Source organism: Mobula hypostoma, chromosome 4 (genome assembly GCF_963921235.1).
Source record: "Mobula hypostoma chromosome 4, sMobHyp1.1, whole genome shotgun sequence".
Lineage (NCBI taxonomy): Eukaryota > Metazoa > Chordata > Chondrichthyes > Myliobatiformes > Myliobatidae > Mobula > Mobula hypostoma.
Window position 1 is genome coordinate 71,282,560 of NC_086100.1, and position 22,613 is coordinate 71,305,172.

A 22,613-nucleotide genomic window follows, 5' to 3' on the forward strand; every position below is an offset into this window, starting at 1 on the left:
GAGCAGGGTGTGTGGGAACACTTCTACCTCAATGGCTACAACATATTTTTGAGATGATAATGAAAAAATTTCTAGACTGGTAAAACACTAACCAACTAATATAGTAGAATATTGGGTAATTATTGACTTATGTTGAGAAGACCATAAGACATAGGAGCAGAATTAGGCCATCCGGCCCATGAAGTCTGCTCCGCCATTCAATCATGGCTGATGCTTTTTTCTTCTCCTCCTCAATCCCAGTTCCCGGCCTTCTCCCCATAACCTTTGTCCAATGAAAAACCTATCAATCTCTGTCTTAAATAGACCCAACAACCTGGCCTCCACAGCTGCATACTGGCAACAAATTTCACAAATTCACCACCCTTTGGCTAAAGAAATTTCTCAGCATCTCTGTTTTGAAAGGGTGCCCCTCTATCCTGAGGCTGTGTCCTCTTGTCCTAGACTATCCCACCATGAGAAATATCCTTTCCACATGTAGTCCTTCCAGGCCTGTCAACATTCGAAAGGTTTAAATGAGATCCCCCTTCATCCTTCTGAATTCCAGTGAGTACAGACCCAGGGACATCAAAAGTTCCTCACATGATAACCCTTTCATTCCTGAAATCATCCTTATCAACCTTCTCTGGATTCTCTCCAATGCCAGCACATCTTTTCTAAGATGACGGGCCCAAAACTCTTCACAATACTCAAGGTGAGGCCTCACCAGTGCCTTAAAAAGCCTCAGTATCACATCCTTGCTCTTCTATTCTAGACTTCTCTTTTCTTTCTTTTTAAATCTTTTTATTAAATAAGTATACAAAAAGATAAGCCATATAGACACTAATACATTGTTAGAATATAATAAAATTACAGAAGATATTAATACAAAAAAATACTACAAACAATGTAATTTAAACATAACATACCAAGGTAACATAATAGTATACTAATTTTATATATATATCAATAGAGAAAAAGAAAAAAAAAAACCCCCAAAAAAACCCACCGTGCAACTAAACTAAAAGCAAAGCAAAGCAATGGGCTAACTTGAAACCAAACAGAGTTAAACTTAAAATCACGTCCTCAATCCCGACCTCCATTAAAAACAGTAAAAAAACAAGAAGGGTATATATTACATTAAATGAAAATATTGAATAAAAGATCTCCAAGTCTGTTCAAATTTAAATGAGGAGTCATAAAGATTGCTTCTAATTTTCTCCAGATTCAAGCATAATATCGTCTGAGAAAACCAAAAAAAGGTAGTTGGAGCATTAAGCTCTTTCCAATGTTGTAAGATACATCTTTTCGCCATTAAAGTAAGAAATGCAATCATTCTACGGGCTGAAGGGGAGAGATTACTGGAAATTTTAGGTAGTCCAAAGATAGCAGTAATAGGGTGAGGAGAGATATCTATATTCAATACCTTGGAGATAATATTAAAAATGTCTCTCCAAAAAGTTTCCAAAGTAGGGCAAGACCAAAACATATGGGTTAAAGAGGCTATCTGCCCCGGACATCTATCACAAAAAGGATTAATGTGAGAATAAAAGCACGCTAACTTATCTTTGGACATATGTGCTTTATGAACAACTTTAAATTGAATTAGGGAATGTTTAGCACAGATAGAGGAAGTATTGACTAATTGTAAAATCTGCCCCCAGTCATCCACAGAAATGGTAAACCCCAATTCCTGTTCCCAATCTACCCTAATCTTATCAAATGGAGCTTTCCTAAGTTTCATAATAATATTATAAATCATAGCCGATGCACCTTTCTGACATGGAATAAGGTTGATTATAGTATCTAAAATGTATGTAGGAGGAAGCATTGGAAAGGAAGAAAGTATAGTACTTAGAAAATTTCTAACTTGTAAATATCTAAAAAAATGTATTCTTGATAAGTTATATTTATTAGATAATTGTTCAAAAGACATAAGGGAACCATCTAAAAATAAATCCAAAAACCGTGAAACACCCTTAGTCTTCCAAGTTTGAAAAGCACGATCCGTAAAAGAGGAAGGAAAAAATATGTTACCTAAAATAGGAATCGCTAACCCAAATTGATTAAGATCAAAAAATTTTCTGAATTGAAACCAAATACGCAAGGTATATTTAACTATCGGGTTAGACACCTGTTTAAGGCGTTTCCAATCAAAAGGAAGCGAGGAACCTAAAATAGAGCCAAGTGTAAAACCCTGAACAGATTGTAATTCCAATACTACCCATTTAGGAATGGATAGTATATCCTGGTCCAGTAACCAGAATTTCATATGTCGAATATTAATTGCCCAATAATAAAATCTAAAGTTAGGTAATGCTAAGCCTCCATCTCTCTTAGCTTTCTGTAAATGTATTTTACCCAGTCTCGGGTTTTTATTCTGCCAAATAAATGAAGAAATTTTAGAGTCAACTTTGTCAAAAAAAGATTTTGGAACAAAGATTGGTAATGCCTGAAATATATATAAAAATTTTGGCAAAAAAAACATCTTAACTGCATTAATACGACCAATCAAAGTTAAATATAAAGGAAACCATTTAGATGAAAGTTGAGTAATATGGTCTATTAATGGTAAAAAGTTAGTCTTAAATAAATCTTTGTATTTACAAGTAATTTTAATCCCAAGATATGAAAAATAATTATTAATCAATTTAAATGGAAATTTATAATATAAGGGAAGTTGTTTATTAATCAGAAAGAGTTCACTCTTACTAAGATTTAATTTATAACCTGAAAAAAGACCAAATTGTGCTAACTCACATAACTCTAAAACAGCCGGGATGGATTTTTGAGGATTAGAAATATATAAAAGTAAATCATCAGCATAGAGTGATAATTTATGGGACTTTAAGCCCCGAGTTATCCCAGTAATATTTGGAGATTCTTGAATGGCAATTGCAAGAGGTTCTAATGCAATATCAAATAGTAAGGGACTAAGAGGACAGCCTTGTCGAGTACCTCGAAAAAGAGGGAAAAAAGGTGAACTTAAAGAGTTAGTACGGACCGAGGCCACAGGAGAATAATATAAGAGTTTAATCCAGGATATAAATTTCGAGCTAAAATTAAACCTTTCAAGCACCTTAAATAAATAAGGCCATTCTACTCTATCAAAAGCCTTCTCGGCATCTAAAGAGATAACACACTCAGGAACATTTTGTGAGGGAGTATAAACGATATTTAACAGTGTACGAATATTATAAAAAGAGTAACGACCTTTAATAAAACCCGTTTGGTCTTCCGAAATAATAGAGGGAAGTACTTTTTCTAATCTATTTGCTAATAACTTAGAAAAAACTTTAGAATCAACATTTAATAAAGATATTGGTCTATAAGATGCACATTGACTATTCTAGACTTCTCGAAATGAATACTAACATGGCATTTGCCTTCCTCCCCACTGACTCAACCTGATAGCTAACCTTCAGGATGTTCTGCACAAGGACTCCCAAGTCCCTCTGCATCTCAGATCCCTGGATTTTCTCCCCATTTACAAAATAGTCTGCACATTTATATCTACTACCAATGTGCGTGACCATACATTTTCCAATATTGTATTTCATTTGCCGCTTTCTTGCCCATTCTCCTAATCTGTCTAAGTTCTTCTGCATCCTTCCTGTTTCCTCAACACTGCCTGCCCCTCCACCAATCTTTGTATCATCTGCAAACTTGGCAACAAAGCCATCTATTCCATCACCTAAATCATTTATATACAGCATGAAAAGTAATGGTCCCAACACCGACCCCTGCGGAACACCACTCGTCACTGGCTGCCAACCAAAAATGGATCCTTTTATTCTCACTCGCTGCCTCCTGCCAATCAACCAATGCTCTAACCATGTTAGTAACTTCCTTGTAATATCATGGGCTCTTAACTTGGTAAGCACCCTCATGTGTGGCACCTTGACAAAGGCCTTCTGAAAGTACAAATATATAACATCCACTACATCTCCTCACAGAATTCCAAAAGGTTCATCAGGCAGGATTTTCCCTGAAGGAAACCATGTTTACTTTGTACTATCTTGTCCTGTGTCACCAAGTACTCCATCACTTCATCCTTAACAATTGACTCCAACATCTTCCCAATCATTGAGGTCCAGCTAACTGATCTATAATTTCCTTTCTGCAGCCTTCCTCCTTAAAGTGTGGAGGAACGTTTACAATTTTCCAGTCCCATGGCACCATGCCAGAGTCCAATGATTTCTGAACGATCATTTCTAATGCCATCACAATCTCTAACGCTGCCTCTTTCAGAACCGGAGGATGCAGTTACTCTGGTCCGGGTGACTCCAGCACCTTTAGGTCTTTCAGCTTTTTGAGCACCTTTTCCCTTGTAACAGTAATTGCACCCACTTCTCTTCCTTCACACAGTACAACATCAGGCACACTGCTAGTGTCTTCCACAGTGAAGCCTGATATAGAATGCTCATTTAGTTCATCAGCCACCTCCTTGTCCCCCATTATTATTTCTCCTGCCTCATTTTCTAGCAGTCCTATATCCACTCTCATTTATTTTTAACACAAACTTTTACGATCCACTTTGATATGATTTGCTAGCTTGCTTTTATATTTCATCTTTTCTTTTCTAGTATTATTTCTAGTTGCTCTCTGTAAGTTTTAAATACTTTCCAAGAGTCTATCTTCCCACTAATTTTTTTCTTTGTTGTATGCCCTTTCATTTACTTTTACAATAGCTTTGATTCACTTTGTCAGCCATGGTTGTACAATTTTACCATTTGAGTATTTCTTCATTTTTGGAGAGCATATGACCTGCGCCTTCCACATTTTTCCAAGAAATGCGCGTCAGCAACTCCTTCCGATTTACTTTGGCCAACTCCTGTCATAGCACTGTAATTTCACGCACTGCATGGAAATACTGCTGCATCAGACTTTACTTTCTCCCTATCAAACTTCAAGTTGAACTCAATAATATTGTGACCACTGGTTCCGATGGGTTCTTTCACCTTAAGCTCTCTAATCGCCTGTGGTTCATTATATAACACAGAATCCGGTATAGCTGATCCCCCAGTAGAGTTAACGACAAATTGCTCTGAAAAGCCATTCCGTAGGCATTCAACAGATTTGCTCTCTTGAGATCCATTACCAACCTGATTTTCTCCAATCGACCTCCATGTTGAAATCTCCCATGACTACCATAACATTGCCCTTTTGACTTGCCCTTTCCTATTTCCTGTTGTAACCTATGGTCCACCTGCCAGCCACTGTAGGGAGGTCTGTATATAACTGCTATGAACGTTTTTTCACCATTGACGTTTCTTAACTCAACCCACAAGGATTCAACATCTTCCAATCCTATGTCACATCTTTCTCCTGATTTTATGCCATTCTTTACCAGTAGAGACACACCACCCACTCTGCCTACCTTCCTATCCCTCTGATGTAACATGTAACTTAGGACATTCAGCTCCCAACTACAACCATCCTTCAGCAATGATCTAGTGATGGCTGCAACATCATACCTGGTTGTCTGTAATAGTGCAATAAGGGCATTCACTTTGTACTATGTGCATTTAGATACAATACCGTGAGTGCCGTGTTTGCTATCCTTTCTGATTCTGCATCCCTAATGATTTGATGCTCAGCCAGTTGGCTGCAACTAAGTCCCATCTCCTGCCTGCCCTTCCTGCTCGTCGGACTGCACGCCTCTGGATGTCTACTTCCCTGTGGCATTGATCAATTCTCTCTTCACTCACCCATACAAGCCGAAGCTTCAAGGAGCTGCAGCCGGATGCTCTTCACGCAGATATAGTTCCCCGGGAGACTCTGGGTCTCCCAGCTCCCTAACATCTGGCACCAAGAACATACCACAGCATTTAATCGGTACAATAAGAGAGAATAAAAACAGAAAGGAAACTGAAAAGATGCTTCACACAGAGCCAAAGCCTATTCAGCGGAAGCCTCTTTTGAGCCAAAGCCAGATGTTTCTACTCTTGCCGCTGGCCTACTCCTGCCAGTGGCTATTCTGCTTATGCCTTCTGTACTTCTCCATATTTCGTAGAGCTCTGTTGTCGCTGCTGATAGGCCCCGTACATGTGAGAACCATGTGTTGGTCAGAGTAAACAATGTACTGAGTGCATTGGAACATGGAATATATCAGAATCCTGGAGCACTGCACACAGGCAAATGAACTTCCCTGAGATAAACTGTGAGTGAGCAGGACATTCATGTTAAGGGATTCTGTCTAAATATTGAAAAATTAATATCCTGCTTTCTTTCTTTCATGCTCTCACACAGGTTAAAAATGTGGATGTTGTAAAAGGCAAAGAAACACTTGCTCAGCCACAAGAAGAGAAGCAGGAAGATTCTGAGGACATTACAGGAGGAAATCCTGAGACCCCTCAAGGTAGGTTGGAAGCTACGGACACAAAGCATCAGCATGGCTGGTGGCTTCAGCACCTGCTGCAAGAAACATGACTGACCACGTGGGAATATCAATAACTCTTCTGATGTGCTTAATTCCTTCTCTCCTTTAGATCACTCACAGCAAGTTTCAACAGGACAAAAGGTAAGGAAACAGCAAATATTGGACATGAACAAGTCCTCTTCTACCTTTTCTTTAATAAACCGCTCACAGTTCCGGCTACAATTGATCATTTCTCCCATTGTCCCCAAGTCACTGCAATCCATCCAGGCTGGATCAATTAAAAAAAATTGCATAGTTTTACTCTTGATATTGGCCGTGCTCTCTTTCACCTTTAACAATTGTGTGAAATGTTTTATTGTTTCTCAGGAACTCCACAACTATTTTACCATTTGAGTATTTCTTCATTTTTGGAGAACATATGACCTGGGCCTTCCACATTTTTCCAAGAAATGCGTGTCAGCAGCTCCTTCCAATTTACTTTGGCCAACTCCTCTCATACCAATGTAATTTTACTCACTCCACGGAAATACTGCTACGTCAGACTTTACTTTCTCCCTATCAAATTTCAAGTTGAACTCAATTATATTGTGACCACTGGTTCCGATGGGTTCTTTCACCTTAAGCTCTCTAGTCGCCTCTGGTTCATTACATAACATAGAATACAGTATAGCTGATCCCCTAGTTGGGTTAACAACAAATTGATCTAAAAAGCCATTTTGTAGGCTTTCAACAGATTCGCTCTCTTGAGGTCCATTGCCAACCTGATTTTTCCCAATCGACCTGCATGTTAAAATCTCCCATGACTACCATAACATTGTCCTCTTGACTCGCCTTTTTCTATTTCCTGTTGTAACCTATAGTCCACCTCAAGACACTGTAGGGAGGCCTGTACAGAACTGCTATTAACGTTATTTTACCTTCTGATGTTTCTTAACTCAAACCACAAGGATTCAACATCTTCCGGTCCTATGTCACATCTGTCTACTGATTTTATGCCATTCTTTACCAGTAGAACCGTGCCACCCCCAGCTCCCAACTACAACCATCCTTCAGCCACGATTCAGTTATGGCTACAACATCATACCTGGTAATCTGTAACAGTACATCTAGGGCATCCGCTTTATATTATGTGCATTTAGATACAACACCTTGAGTACCGAGTTTGCTATCCTTTCTGATTCTGCAACCTTAAAGTTTTGATACTTAGCCCGTTGGCTGCAACAAATCCCATCTCCTGCCTGCCCTTCCTGACAATCGGACTGCATGCTTATCTTTACTTTTTTACCATCCGTCCCTTTCCCCCTGCAAACAGCGCTAACAGCTCTAACAAACCTGTCCACAAGAATATTGGTCCCTTTTGGGTTCAGGTCAGTTTTGAACTGGTCATACCTCCTCCGGAAGAGATCCCAATGATCCAAGAACCAGAAGTCCTGCCCCATGCACCGGCTTCTAAGCCACACATTTATCTTCCAAATTGTCCTGTTCTACCCTCACTGGCCTGTGGCAAAGGCAGCAATCCAGAATTTACTACCCAGGAGGTCCTGCTTCTCAGCTTTCTACCTAGCTTTCTAAATTCTCTTTTCAGGACCTCTTTGCTTTTACTTTCTATGTCATTGGTACCAATATGTACCAAGACATTTGGCTGATCTCCAAAATGTTGTGGACGCGATCTGAGACATCCCTGACCCTGGCATCTGGGAGGCAGCATACTATCCGGGTGTCCCGTTCACGTCTACACAATCTCCTGTCTGTCCCCTTCACCTCTGAGTCCTCTATCACTACCACTCTCTTTTCTCTTCTGCAGCACGGAGCCATGCGCAGTGCCCGTAACCCGGTCGCTGTGGCATTCTCCCGGGAAGTCATCTCCCTAATACGTATCCAATGCGGTCTACATATATCTGAGGGTGATGGCTGCAGGTGTGCTCTGCTCAAACTGCCTATTTCCATTTTTCCTGACAGTCCCCAAGCTACTCGCCTCCTTCGGGATGTCCACTTCCCTGTAACGTTGATCAATTATCTCTTCACTCTCCAGTACAAACCAAAGGTAATCCAGTTGCTGCTCCAGATCCCTAACATGGTCTTCAAGGAGCTGCATCCGATGCATGTCACGCAGATGTAGTTCCCCCAGAGACTCTGGGTCTCCCAGTTCTCTAACATCTGGCACCAAGAACACACCACAGCATTTAATTGGTACAATAAGAGAGAATAAAAACAGAAAGGAAACTGAACAGACGCTTCACACAGAGCCAACGCCTCTTCAGCCGAAGCCACTTTTGAGCCAAAGCCTGATGTTTCTACTCTTGCCGCTGGCCTACTCCTGCCAGTGGCCATTCTGCTTATCCCTTCTGTACTTCTCTATAGTTCGTAGAGTTCTGTTGTCGCTGCTGATAGGCCCCGTACATGTGAGAACCTTGTGTTGCTCAGAGTAAACAATGTACTGAGTGCATTGGAACATGGAATATATCAGAATCCTGGAGCACTGCACACAGGCAAATGAACTTCCCTGAGATAAACTGTGAGTGAGCAGGACATTCATGTTAAGGGACTCTGTCCAATTATTGAAAAATTAATATCCTGCTTTCTTTCTTTCATGCTCTCACACAGGTAAAGAATGTGGATGTTGTAAAAGTCGAAGAAACACCTGCTCAGCCACAAGAAGTGAAGCAGGATCATTCTGAGGACATTACAGATGGAAATCCTGAGACCACTCAAGGTATGTTGGAAGCTGCGGGCCCAAAGCATCAGCATGGCTGGTGGGCTCGAGCACCTGCTGCAAGAAACATGACTGACCACGTGGGAATATCAATAACTCTTCTGATGTGCTTAATTCCTTCTCTCCTTTAGATCACTCACAGCAAGTTTCAACAGGACAAAAGGTAAGGAAACAGCAAATATTGGACATGAACAAGTCCTCTTCTACCTTTTCTTTAATAAACCGCTCACAGTTCCGGCTACAATTGATCATTTCTCCCATTGTCCCCAAGTCACTGCAATCCATCCAGGCTGGATCAATTAAAAAAAATTGCATAGTTTTACTCTTGATATTGGCAATGCTCTCTTTCACCTTTAACAACAGTGTGAAATATTTTATTGTTTCTTACTAACTCCACAACTATTTTACCATTTGAATATTTCTTCATTTTTGGAGAACATATGACCTGCACCTTCCACATTTTTCCAAGAAATACGCGTCATCAGCTCCTTCCAATTTAATTTGGCCAACTCTTCTCATACCACTGTAATTTCACTCACTCCACGGAAATACTGCTGCATCAGACTTCACTTTCTCCCTATCAAATTTCAAGTTGAACTCAATTATATTGTGACCACTGGTTCCAATTGGTTCTTACACCTTGAGCATGAATCGCCTCTGGTTCATTACATAACAGAGAATCCAGTATAGCTGATCCCCTAGTTGGGTTAACGACAAATTGCTCTAAAAAGCCATTCCGTAGGCATTCAACAGATTCGCTCTCTTGAGATCCATTGCCAATCTGATTTTTCCCAATTGACCTGCATGTTAAAATCTCCCATGACTACCATAACATTGCCCATTTGACTCGCCTTTTTCTATTTCCTGTTGTAACTGTGGTCCACCTCCCAGCCACATGTAGGGAGGCCTGTACAGAACTGCAATTAAGGTTTTTTTACCTTTTGATGTTTCTTAACTCAACCCACAAGGATTCAACATCTTCCGATCCTATGTCACATCCGTCTACTGATATTATGTCATTCTTTACCGGTAGAACCACACCACTCCCTCTGCCTACCTTCCTATCACTCTGATGTAACGTGTAACTTAGGACATTCAGGTCCCAACTACAACCATCGTTCATCCACGATTCAGTGATGGCTACAGCATCATACCTGGTAATCTGTAATAGTAGAACAAGGTCATCCACTTTATACTATGTGCATTGAGATACAACAAATTGAGTACCGTGTTTGCTATCCTTTCTGATTCTGCATCCCTAATGTTTTGATACTCATCTTGTTGGCTGCAACTAAATCCCATCTCCTGCCTGCTCTTCCTGACTGTCGGACTGCATGCTTATCTTTACTTTTTTACCATCTGTCCCATCCCCCCTGTAAAATTATTTTAAACCCTCCCCAACAGTTCAAACAAACCTGCCCACAAGAATATTGGTCCCTCTTGGGTTCAGGTCACTTTTGAACTGCTCATACCTCCTCAAGAATAGATCCCAATGATCCAAGAACCTGAAGTCCTGCCCCATGCACCAGCTTCTCAGCCACACATTTATCTGCCAAATCGTCCTGTTCTACCCTCACTGGTGTGTGGCACAGGCAGCAATCCAGAAATTACTACCCAGGAAGTCCTGCTTCTCAGCTTTCTATCTAGCTTTCTAAATTCTCTTTTCAGGACTTCTTTGCTTTTCCTTTCTATGTCATTCGTACCAATATGTACCAAGACATTTGGCTCATCTCCAAAATGTTGTGGACACGATCTGAGACATCCCTGACCCTGGCATCTGGGAGGCAACATACTATCCGGGTGTCCCGGTCACGTCTACACAATCTCCTGTGTGTCCCCTTCACCACTGAGTCCTCTATCACTACCACTCTCTTCTTCTCTCTTTTTTCCTTCTGCAGCACAGACCCATGAGCAGTGCCTGTAACCCGGTCGCTGTGGCATTCTCCCGGGAGGTCATCCCCCACGTAAGATTCCAAAGTGGTATACTTATATTTGAGGAGAATGGCTGAGGGTGTGCGCGCTCTAACTACCTATTTCCACTTTTACTGACAGTCACCAAGCTACTCGCCTCCTGCAACTTCGGGAAGACTACTTCCCTGCAGCGTTGATCAATTATCTCCTCACTCTCCCGTACAAGCCGAAGGTCATCCAGTTGCTGCTCCAGATCCCTAACACGGTCTTCAAGGAACTGCAGCCGGATGCACTTCACGCAGATGTAGTTCCCTGGGAGACTCTGGGTCTCCCAGTTCTCTAACATCTGGCAACAAGAGCACACAGCAGCATTTAGTTGGTACAATAAGAGGGAAAAAAAAACAAAAAGGAAAATTAACAGACGTTTTACACAGAGCCAATGCCTCCTCCGAGCCGAAGCTGCTTTTAAGCCCAAGCCTGATGTTTCTATTCTTGCCACTGGCCTACTCCTGCCTGTGGCCATTCCGCTTATCCCTTCTGTACTTCTCTATAGTTCATAGAGCTCTGTTGATGCTGCTGATACGCCCTGTACATGTGAGAACCATTTGTTGGTCAGAGTAAACAATGTACTGTATGCATTGGAACATGGAATATATCAGAATCCTGGAGCACTGCACACAGGCAAATGAACTTCCCTGAGATAAACTGTGAGTGAGCAGGACATCCCTGTTCAGGGACTCTGTCTCATTATTGAAAAACTAATCTCCTGCTTTCTTTCTTTCATGCTCTTAAAACAGCTGAATAATGTAGATGTTGCGAAACACGAAGAAACACAAGAAGTGAAGCTGGATTATTCTGTGGACATTACAAGAGGAAATCTTGAGACCCCTCAAGGTAGGTTGGAAGCTGTGGGCTCAAAGTATTGGTATGACTGGTGGGCTTGAGCACCTGCTGGAAGAAACATGACTGACCACATGGGAATATTCGTAAACTCTTCTGATGTGCTTAATTCCTTCTCTCCTTTAGATCAATCACAGCTAGTTTCAACAGGACAAGAGGTAAGGAAACTGCAAATATTGAACATGAACAAGTCCTCTTCTACCTTTTCTTTAATAAACTGCTCACAGTTCCTGCTACAATTGATCATTTCTCCCGCTGTCACCAAGTCAATGGAATCCATCCAGGTTGGATCAATTAAAAAAAATTGCATAGTTTTACTCTTGACATTGGCCATGCTCTCTTTCATGTTTAACAACCGTGTGAAATGTTTTATTGTTTCTCACTAACTCCACAACTATTTTACCATTTGAGTATTTCTTCATTTTTGGAGAGCATATGACCTACATCTCACAATTTTTCCAAGAAATGCGCGTCATCAGCTCCTTCCAATTTACTTTGGCCAACTCATCGCATACCACTGTAATTTCACGCACTGCATGGAAATACTGTTACATCAGACTCTACTTTGTCCCTGTCAAATTTCAAGCTGAACTCAATTATATTGTCACCACTGGTTCGGATGGGTTCTTTGACCTTAAGCTCTCTAGTCGCCTCTGGTTCATTACATAACATAGAATACAGTATAGCTGATACCCTAGTTGGGTTAACGACAAATTGATCTAAAAAGCCATTTCATAGGCCTTCAACAGATTCGCTCTCTTGAGGTCCATTGCCAACTTGATTTTTCCCAATCGACCTGCATGTTAAAATCTCCCATGACTACCATAACATTGCCCATTTGACTCAGCTTTTTCTATTTCCTGTTGTAACCTATGGTCCACCTCCCAGACACTGTAGGGAGGCCTGTACAGAACTACTATTAAGGTTTATTTACCTTTTGTTGTTTCTTAACTCAACTCACAAGGATTCAACATCTTCCAATCCTATGTCACATCTGTCTATTGATTTTATGACATTTTTTACCAGTAGAGCCACACCACCCCCTCTGCCTGCCTTCCTATCCCTCTGATGTAACGTGTAACTCAGGATATTCAGCTCCCAACTTCAACCATCCTTCAGCCACGACTCAGTGATGGCTGCAACATCATATCTGGTAATCTGTAACAGTAGAACAAGGTCATCCACTTTGTACTATTTGCATGAGATACAACACCTTGAGTACCGTGTTTGCTTTCCTTTCTGATTCTGCATCCTTAAAGTTTTGATACTCAGCCTGTTGCCTGCAACAAATCCCATCTCCTGCCTGCCCTTCCTGACAATCAGACTGCATGCTTATCTTTACTTTTTTACCATCCGTCCCTTTCCCCCTGCAAACAGCGCTAACAGCTCTAACAAACCTGTCCACAAGAATATTGGTCCCTTTTGGGTTCAGGTCAGTTTTGAACTGGTCATACCTCCTCCGAAAGAGATCCCAATGATCCAAGAACCAGAAGTCCTGCCCCATGCACCAGCTTCTCAGCCACACATTTATCTTCCAAATTGTCCTGTTCTATCCTCACTGGCCTGTGGCATAGGCAGCAATCCAGAAATTACTACCCAGGAGGTCCTGCTTCTCAGCTTTCTAACTAGCTATCTAAATTCTCTTTTCAGGAACTCTTTGCTTTTACTTTCTATGTCATTCGTACCAATATGGACCAAGAAATTTGGCTCATCCCCTAAATGATGTGGACTTGATCTTAGACATACCTAACCCTGGCATCTGGGAGGCAACATAGTATCCGGGTGTCCCGTTCAGGTCTACATAATATCCTGTCTGTCCCCTTCACCTCTGAGTCCTCTATCACTAACACTCTGTTCTCTCTTTTTCTCTTCTGCTGCACTGACCCATGCGCAGTGCCTGTAACCCGGTCGCTGTGGCATTGTCCCAGGAAGTCATCCCCCTAATACGTATCCAATGCGGTCTACATATATCTGAGGGTAATGGCTGCAGGTGTGCTCTGCTCAAACTGCCTGTTTCTATATTTCCTGACAGTTCCCAAGCTACTCGCCTCCTTTGGGATGTCCACTTCCCTGTAACGTTGATCAATTATCTCTTCACTCTCCAGAACAAGCCAAAGGTCATCCAGTTGCTGCTCCAGATCCCTAACACGGTCTTCAAGGAGCTGCAGCCGGATGCACTTCACGCAGATGTAGTTCCCCGGGAGACTCTGGGTCTCCCAGTTCTCTAACATCCAGCATGAAGAACATACCAGAGCATTTAATTGGTACAATAAGAGAGAATAAAAACAGGAAGGAAAGTTAACAGAGGCTTTACACAGAGCCAACGCCTCGTCTGAGCCGAAGCCTCTTTTGAGTGGAAGCCTGATGTTTCTGCTCTTGAAGCTGACCTACTCCTACTAGTGGCCATTCCACTTATCACTTCTGTACTTCTATGTGGTTCGTAGAGCTCTGTTGTCGCCGCTGATACGCCCCGTACATGTGAGAACTATGTGTTGGTCAGAGTAAACAAAGTACTGAGTGCATTGGAACATGGAATATATCAGAATCCTGGAGCACTGCACACAGGCAAATGAACTTCCCTGAGAGAAGCTGCGAGTGAGCAGGACATCGCTGTTAAGGGACTCTGTCCAATTATTGAAAAATTAATATCCTGCTTTCTTTCTTTCATGCTCTGACACAGGTGAAGAATGTGGATGTGGTAAAAGACGAAGAAACACCTGCTCAGGCTCCAGAGGTGAAGCAGGATCATTCTGAGGACATTACGGGAGGAAATCATGAGACCACTCAAGGTAGGTTGGAAGCTGCGGACACAAAGCATCAGTATGGCTGGTGGGCTTCAGCACCTGCTGCAAGAAATATGACTGACCACGTGGGAATATTCATAAACTCTTCTGATGTGATTAATTCCTTCTCTCCTTTAGATCACTCACTGCAAGTTTCAACAGGACAAGAGGTAAGGAAACAGCCAATATTAGACATGAACAAGTCCTCTTCTACCTTTTCTTTAATAAACTGCTCACAGTTCCTGCTACAATTGATCATTTCTCCCATTGTTCACAAGTCACTGCAATCCATCCAGGCTGGATCAATTAAAAAAAATTGCATAGTTTTACTCTTGATATTGGCCATGCTCTCTTTCACGTTTAACAACAGTGTGAAATGATTTATTGTTTCTCACTAACTCCACAACTATTTTACCATTTGAGTATTTCTTCATTTTTGGAGAGCATATGACCTGCATCTTACAAATTTTTCCAAGAAATGCGCGTCATCAGCTCCTTCCAATTTACTTTGGCCAACTCCTCGCATAGCACTGTAATTTCACGCACTGCATGGAAATACTGCTGCATCAGACTTTACTTTCTCCCTATCAAATTTCAAGTTGAACTCAATTATATTGTGATCACTGGTTCCGATGGGTTCTTTCACCTTAAGCTCTCTAGTCGCCTCTGGTTCATTACATAACATAAAATCCAGTATAGCTGATCCCCGAGTTGGGTTAATGACAAATTGATCTAAAAAGCCATTTCATAGGCTTTCAACAGATTCGCTTTCTTGAGGTCCATTGCCAACCTGATTTTTCCCAATCGACCTGCATGTTAAAATCTCCCATGACTACCATAACATTGCCCTTTTGACTCACCTTTTTCTATTTCCTGTTGTAACCTATGGTCCACCTCCCAGACACTGTAGGGAGGCCTGTACAGAACTACTATTAAGGTTTTTGACCTTTTGATGTTTCTTAACTCTACCTACAAGGATTCTACATCTTCTGATCCTATGTCACATCTGTCTATTGATTTTATGCCATTCTTTACCAGTAGAACCACACCACCCACTCTGCCTACCTTCCTATCCCTCTGATGTAACATGTAACTTAGGACATTCAGCTCCCAACTACAACCATCCTTCAGCCACGATTCAGTGATGGCTACAACATCATATCTGGTAATCTGTAATAGTACAACAATGTCATCCATTTTGTTCTATGTGCATTGAGATACAACTCCTGGAGTACCGTGTTTGCTATCCTTTCTGATTCTGCATCCCTAAAGTTTTGATACTCAGCCTGTTGGCTGCAACAAATCCCATCTCCTGCCTGCCCTTCCTGACAATCAGACTGCATGCGTATCTTTACATTTTTACCATCCGCCCCTTTCCCCCTGCAAACAGCGCTAACAGCTCTAACAAACCTGCCCACAAGAATATTGGTCCCTTTTGGGTTCAGGTCAGTTTTGAACTGGTCATACCTCCTCCGGAAGAGATCCCAATGATCCAAGAACCAGAAGTCCTGCCCCATGCACCAGCTTCTCAGCCACACATTTATCTTCCAATTTGTCCTGTTCTACCCTCACTGGCCTGTGGCAAAGGCAGCAATCCAGAAATTACTACCCAGGAGGTCCTGCTTCTCAGCTTTCTAACTAGCTCTCTAAATTCTCTTTTCAGGACCTCTTTGCTTTTACTTTCTATGTCATTCGTACCAATATGTACCAAGACATTTGGCTCATCCCCTAAATGATGTGGACTTGATCTGAGACATACCTAACCCTGGCATCTGGGAGGCAACATACTATCTGGGTGTCCCGTTCACGTCTACATAATCTCCTGTCTGTCTCCTTCACCTCTGAGTCCTCTATCACTACCACTCTCTTCTCTCTTTTTCTCTTCTGCTGCACTGATTCATGCGCAGTGCCTGTAACCCGGTCGCTGTGGCATTCTCCCAGGAATACGTATCCAATGCGGTCTACATATATCTGAGGGTGATGGCTGCAGGTGTGCTCTGCTCAAACTGCTTATTTCCATTTTTCCTGACAGTCCCCAAGCTACTCGCCTCCTTCGGGATGTCCACTTCCCTGTAACGTTGATCAATTATCTCTTCACTCTCCAGTACAAGCCAAAGGTCATCCAGTTGCTGCTCCAGATCCCTAACACGGTCTTCAAGGAGCTGTAGCCGGATGCATGTCACGCAGATGTAGTTCCCCCGGAGACTCTGGGTCTCCCAGTTCTCTAACACCTTGCACCAAGAACACACCACAGCATTTAATTGGTACAATAAGAGAGAATAAAAACAGGAAGGAAAGTTAACAGAGGCTTTACACAGAGCCAACGCCTCTTCCGAGCCAAAGTCTCTTTTGAGCCGAAGCCTGATGTTTCTACTCTTGCCGCTGACCTATTCCTACCAGTGGCCGTTCCGCTTATCCCTTCTGTACTTCTATGTAGTTCATAGAGTTCTGTTGTCGCCGCTGATAGGCCCCGTACATGTGAGAACTATGTGTTGGTCAGAGTAAACAATGTACTGAGCGCATTGGAACATGGAATATATCAGAATCCTGGAGCACTGCACACAGGCAAATGAACTTCCCTGAGATAAAATGCCAGTGAGCCCGGACATCCCTGTTAAGTGACTCTTTCCAATTATTGAAAAATTAATATCCTGCTGTCTTTCTTTCATGCTCTCACACAGGTGAATAATGTGGATGTGGTAGAAGATGAAGAAACACCTGCACAGGCACAAGAAGTGAAGCAGGATCATTCTGAGGACACTACAGGAGGAAATCAAAGTACGTTGGAAGCTGCGGGCACAAAGCATCAGCATGGCTGGTGGACTCGAGCACCTGCTGCAAGAAATATGACTGACCACGTGGGAATATTCATAAACTCTTCTGATGTGCTTAATTCCTTCTCTCCTATAGGTCACTCACAGCAAGATTCAACAGGACAAGAGGTAAGGAAACAGCAAATATTGAACATGAACAAGTCCTCTTCTACCTTTTCTTTAATAAACCGCTCACAGTTCCTGCTACAGTTGATCATTTCCCGATTGACACCAAGTCACTGCAATCCATCCAGGCTGGATCAATTTAAAAAAATTGCATAGTTTTACTCCTGATATTGGCCATACTCTCTTTCACCTTTAACAACAGAGTGAAATGTTTTATTGTTTCTCAGTAACTCCACAACTATTTTACCATTTGAGTAGTTCTTCATTTTTGGAGGGTATATGACCTGTGCCTTCCACATTTTTCCAAGAAATGGGCGTCAGCAGCTACTTCCAATTTAATTTGGCCAACTCTTCTCATACCACCGTAATTTCACTCACTCCACGGAAATACTGCTACATCAGACTTTACTTTCTCCCTATCAAATTTCAAGTTGAACTCAATCATATTGTGACCACTGGTTCGGATGGGTTCTTTCACCTTAAGCTCTCTAATCGCCTCTGGTTCATTACATAACAGAGAATCCAGTATAGCTGATCCCCTAGTTGGGTTAACGACAAATTGTTGTAAAAAGCCATTTTGTAGGCATTCAACAGATTCGCTCTCTTGAGGTCCATTGCCAACCTGATTTTTCCCAATCAACCAGCATGTTAAAATCTCCCATGACTACCATAACATTGCCCTTTTGACTCGCCTTTTTCTATTTCCTGATGTAACCTATAGTCCACCTCCCAGACACTGTAGGGAGGCCAGTACAGAACTACTATTAAGGTTTTTGACCTTTTGATGTTTCTTAACTCTACCCACAAGGATTCTACATCTTCCGATCCTATGTCACATCTGTCTATTGATTTTATGCCATTCTTTACCAGTAGAACCACACCACCCCCTCTGTCTACCTTCCTATCCCTCTGATGTAACGTGTAACTTAGGACATTCAGCTCCCAACTACAACCATCCTTAAGCCACGATTCAGTGATGGCTACAACATCATATCTGGTAATCTGTAATAGTACAACAAGGTCATCCACTTTGTACTATGTGCATTGAGATACAACACCTTGAGTACCATGTTTGCTATCCTTTCTGATTCTGCATCCCTAAAGTTTTGATACTCAGCCTGTTGGCTGCAACAAATCCCATCCCCTGCCTGTCCTTCCTGACCATCGGACCTAATGCTTATCTTTACTTTTTTACCATCCGTTCCTTCCCCCCTGCAAAATTAGTTTAAACCCTCTCCAACAGCTCTAACAAACCTACTCACAAGAATATTGGTCCCTCTTGGATTCAGGTGACTTTTGAACTGGTCATACCTCCCTCCGGAAGAGATGCCAGTGATCCAAGAACCTGAAGTCCTGCCCCATGCACTAGCTTCTCAGCCACAAATTTATCTGCCAAATCGTCCTGTTCTACCCTCACTGGCATGTTGCACAGGCAGCAATCCAGAAATTGCTTCTCAGCTTTCTACCTAGCTTTCTAAATTCTCTTTTCAGGACCTCTTTGCTTTTCCTTTCTATGTCATTGGTACCAACACGTACCAAGACATTTGGCTGATCTCCAAAATGTTGTGGACGCGATCTGAGACATCCCTGACCCTGGCATCTGGGAGGCAACATACTAACCGGGTGTCCTGTTCACGTCTACATAATCTCCTGTCTGTCCCCTTCACCACTGAGTCCTCTATCACTACCACTCTCTTCTCTCTTTTTCCCTTCTGCAGCACGGAGCCATGTGCAGTGCCTGTAACCCGGTCGCTGTGGCATTCTCCCGGGAAGTCATACCCCAATTACTTATCCAATGCGGTCTACATATCTAAGAACATAATACAAAGGAGCAGAAGTAGGCCATTCGGCCCATCGAGTCTGCTCTGCCATTTTATCATGAGCTGATCTATTTTATCCTATTTAGTCCCACTGCCCCGCCTTCTCACCATAACCTTTAATGCCCTGGCTACTCAGATACCTTTCAATCTCTGCCTTAAATACACCCAATGACTTGGTCTCCACTGCTGCCCGTGGCAACAAATACTATAGATTCACCACCCTCTGACTAAAAAAATTTTTATGCATTTCTGTTCTGAAAGGGCGCCCTTCAATCCTGAAGTCATGCTCTCTCGTACTAGACTCCCCCATCATGGGAAACAACTTTGCCACATCCACTCTGTCCATGCCTTTTAACATTCGAAATGTTTCTATGAGGTCTCCCCTCATTCTCCTAAACTCCAAGGAATACAGTCCAAGAGCGGACAAACGTTCCTCATATGTTAACCCTCTCATTCCCGGAATCATTCCAGCGAATCTTCTCTGTACCCTCTCCAACGTTAGCACATCCTTTCTTAAATAAGGAGACCAAAACTGCCCTCAGTACTCCAAGTGAGGTCTCACCAGTGCCTTATAGAGCCTCAACATCACATCCCTGCTCCTATACTCTATTCCTCTAGAAATGAATGCCAACATTGCATTCGCCTTCTTCACTACCGACTCAACCTGGAGGTTAACTTTAAGGGACTCCTGTACGAGGACTCCCAAGTCCCATTGCATCTCAGAACTTTGAATTCTTTCCCCATTTAAATAATAGTATGCCCGTTCATTTTTTCTGCCAAAGTGCATAACCATACACTTTCCAACATTGTACTTCATTTGCCACTTCTCTGCCCATTCTTCCAATCTATCCAAGTCTCTCTGCAGACTCTCCGTTTCCTCAGCACTACCGGCCCCTCCACCTATCTTCGTATCATCAGCAAACTTAGCCACAAAGCCATCTATTCCATAATCCAAATCGTTGATGTACAATGTAAAAAGAAGTGGCCGCAACACTGATCCCTGTGGAACACCACTGGTAACCAGCAGCCAACCAGAATAGGATCCATTTATTCCCACTCTCTGTTTCCTGCCAATCAGCCAACGCTCTATCCATGTATGTAACTTTCCTGTAATTCCATGGGCTCTTATTTTGTTAAGCAGCCTCATGTGTGGCACCTTGTCAAAGGCCTTCTGAAAATCCAAATATACAACATCCACTGCATCTCCCTTGTCTAGCCTACTGGTAATTTCCTCAAAAAATTGTAATAGGTTTGTCAGGTAGGATTTTCCTTTAAGGAATCCATGCTGAGTTCTTCCTATCTTGTCGTATGCCTCCAGGTACTCTGTAACCTCATCCTTGACAATCGACTCCAACAACTTCCCAACCATCGACGTCAAGCTAACAGGTCTATAATTTCCTTTTTGCTTCCTTACCCCCTTCTTAAATAGCGGAGTGACATTTGCAATCTTCCAGTCTTCTGGAGCCATGCCAGAATCTACCGACTTTTGTAAGGTCATCGCTAATGCCTCCGCAATCTCCACAGCTACTTCCTTCAGAACACGAGGGTGCATTCCATCTGGTCCAGGAGATTTATCGACCTTTAGCCTATTCAGCTTCCTGAGTACTTTCTCTGTCGTAATTGTGACTGCGCACACTTCTCTTCCCTGCCACCCTTGAGTGTCCAGTATCCTGCTGTCTTCCTCAGTGAAGACTGATGCAAAATACTTGTTCAGTTCCTCTGCCATCTCCTCATCTCCCATTACAATTTCTCCAGTATCATTTTCTATCGGTCCTATATCTACTCTCACCTGTCTTTTACTCTTTATATACTTGAAAAAGCTTTTAGTATCCTCTTTGATATTATTTGCTAGTTTCCTTTCATAGTTAATCTTTTCTCTCTTAATGACCTTCTTGCTTTCCTTTAATAAGGTTTTAAAAACTTCCCAATCCTTTGTCTTCCCACTAATTTTTGCTTCCTTGTATACCCTCTCCTTAGCTTTAACTTTGGCTTTGACTTCTCTTGTCAACCACGGTTACATCCTTTTTCCACTCGAAAATTTCTTCTTGTTTGGAATATACCTGTCTTGCACATTCCTCATTTCTCTCATAAACTCCAGCCACTGCTGCTGTGCCATCTTTCCCGCCAGTGTCTCTTTCCAGTCAACTTTAGCCAGTTCCTCTCTCATGCCACTGTAGTTTCCTTTACTCCACTGAAACACCGACACATCAGATTTCGGCTTCTCTTTTTCTAATTTCACAGTGAACTTAATCATGTTATGATCACTGCTTCCTAAGGGTTCCTTCACCTCAATCTCTCCAGTCACCTCCGGTTCATTACACAATACCCAATCCAGTACAGCCGATCCCCTAGTGGGCTCAACAACAAGCTGTTCTAAAAAGCCATCTCGCAGACATTCTACAAATTCTCTCTCTTGAGATCCAGTGCCGACCTGATTTTTCCAATCTACTCGCATGTTAAAATCCCCCACAATTATCATAACACTGTCCTTCTGACAAGCCTTTTCTATTTCCAGTTGTAATTTGTAGTCCACAACCCTGCAGCTGTTTGGAGGCCTATAAATAACTGCCATCAGGGTCCTTTTACCCCTGCTATTCCTTAGCTCAACCCATAAAGATTCTGCAACTTCCGATCCTGTATCACCTCTTTCTAATGATTTAATATCATTTCTTACCAATAAAGCCACGCCTCCCCCTCTGCCTACCTTCCTATCCTTCCAATACACCGTGTATCCTTGGATGTTCAGCTCCCAGAAACATGCATCCTTTAGCCAGGTCTCAGTGATGGCCACAATATTATACCTGCCAATCTATAGCTGTACAACAAGATCATCCACCTTATTTCTTATGCTGCGTGCATTTAAGTACAACACCTTAAGACCAGTATTTGATACTTTTTGCTTTGATTTCACTGCAACTTTATTGCACTGCAAATCATCCCAATGGCTACACATTTGCCCCATCACCTGCCTGTCTTTCCTGACATCTTTACTGCTCACTATCTTAGATTTATTTCTGTTTTCCCCTTCCTCCGCTCTATCATTCCGGTTCCCATCCCCCTGCCAAATTAGTTTAAACCCTCCCTAACAGCTCTATTAAACTTTCCCGCCAGGATATTGGTCCCCTTCAGGTTCAGGTGCAACCTGTCCTTTTTGAACAGGTCATACTTCCCCCAGAAGAGATCCCAATG

The 22,613-nt window shown here is 42.2% G+C and overlaps 2 protein-coding genes across 11 annotated transcripts in view; one reads left to right on the forward strand and one right to left on the reverse strand.

The window, feature by feature from the left end:
- The window catches only part of LOC134345385 (uncharacterized protein DDB_G0292642-like), a 402,893-nt gene that overhangs the window by 196,882 nt on the left and 183,398 nt on the right, over positions 1 to 22,613 (reverse strand). The gene's annotated exons all lie outside the window — the stretch shown is intronic.
- Positions 1 to 22,613, forward strand: part of LOC134345382 (nuclear autoantigenic sperm protein-like) — a 74,346-nt gene that overhangs the window by 26,283 nt on the left and 25,450 nt on the right. For all 7 annotated transcript variants that reach the window (XM_063045946.1, XM_063045947.1, XM_063045949.1 and 4 more), the window contains 10 exons: positions 6,229 to 6,337; positions 6,468 to 6,499; positions 8,963 to 9,071; positions 9,203 to 9,234; positions 11,780 to 11,876; positions 12,009 to 12,040; positions 14,563 to 14,671; positions 14,804 to 14,835; positions 17,347 to 17,443; positions 17,576 to 17,607. In XM_063045946.1, coding sequence (XP_062902016.1) covers positions 6,229 to 6,337; positions 6,468 to 6,499; positions 8,963 to 9,071; positions 9,203 to 9,234; positions 11,780 to 11,876; positions 12,009 to 12,040; positions 14,563 to 14,671; positions 14,804 to 14,835; positions 17,347 to 17,443; positions 17,576 to 17,607 — 681 coding nt within the window. The remainder of the gene's footprint in view (positions 1 to 6,228; positions 6,338 to 6,467; positions 6,500 to 8,962; positions 9,072 to 9,202; positions 9,235 to 11,779; positions 11,877 to 12,008; positions 12,041 to 14,562; positions 14,672 to 14,803; positions 14,836 to 17,346; positions 17,444 to 17,575; positions 17,608 to 22,613) is intronic.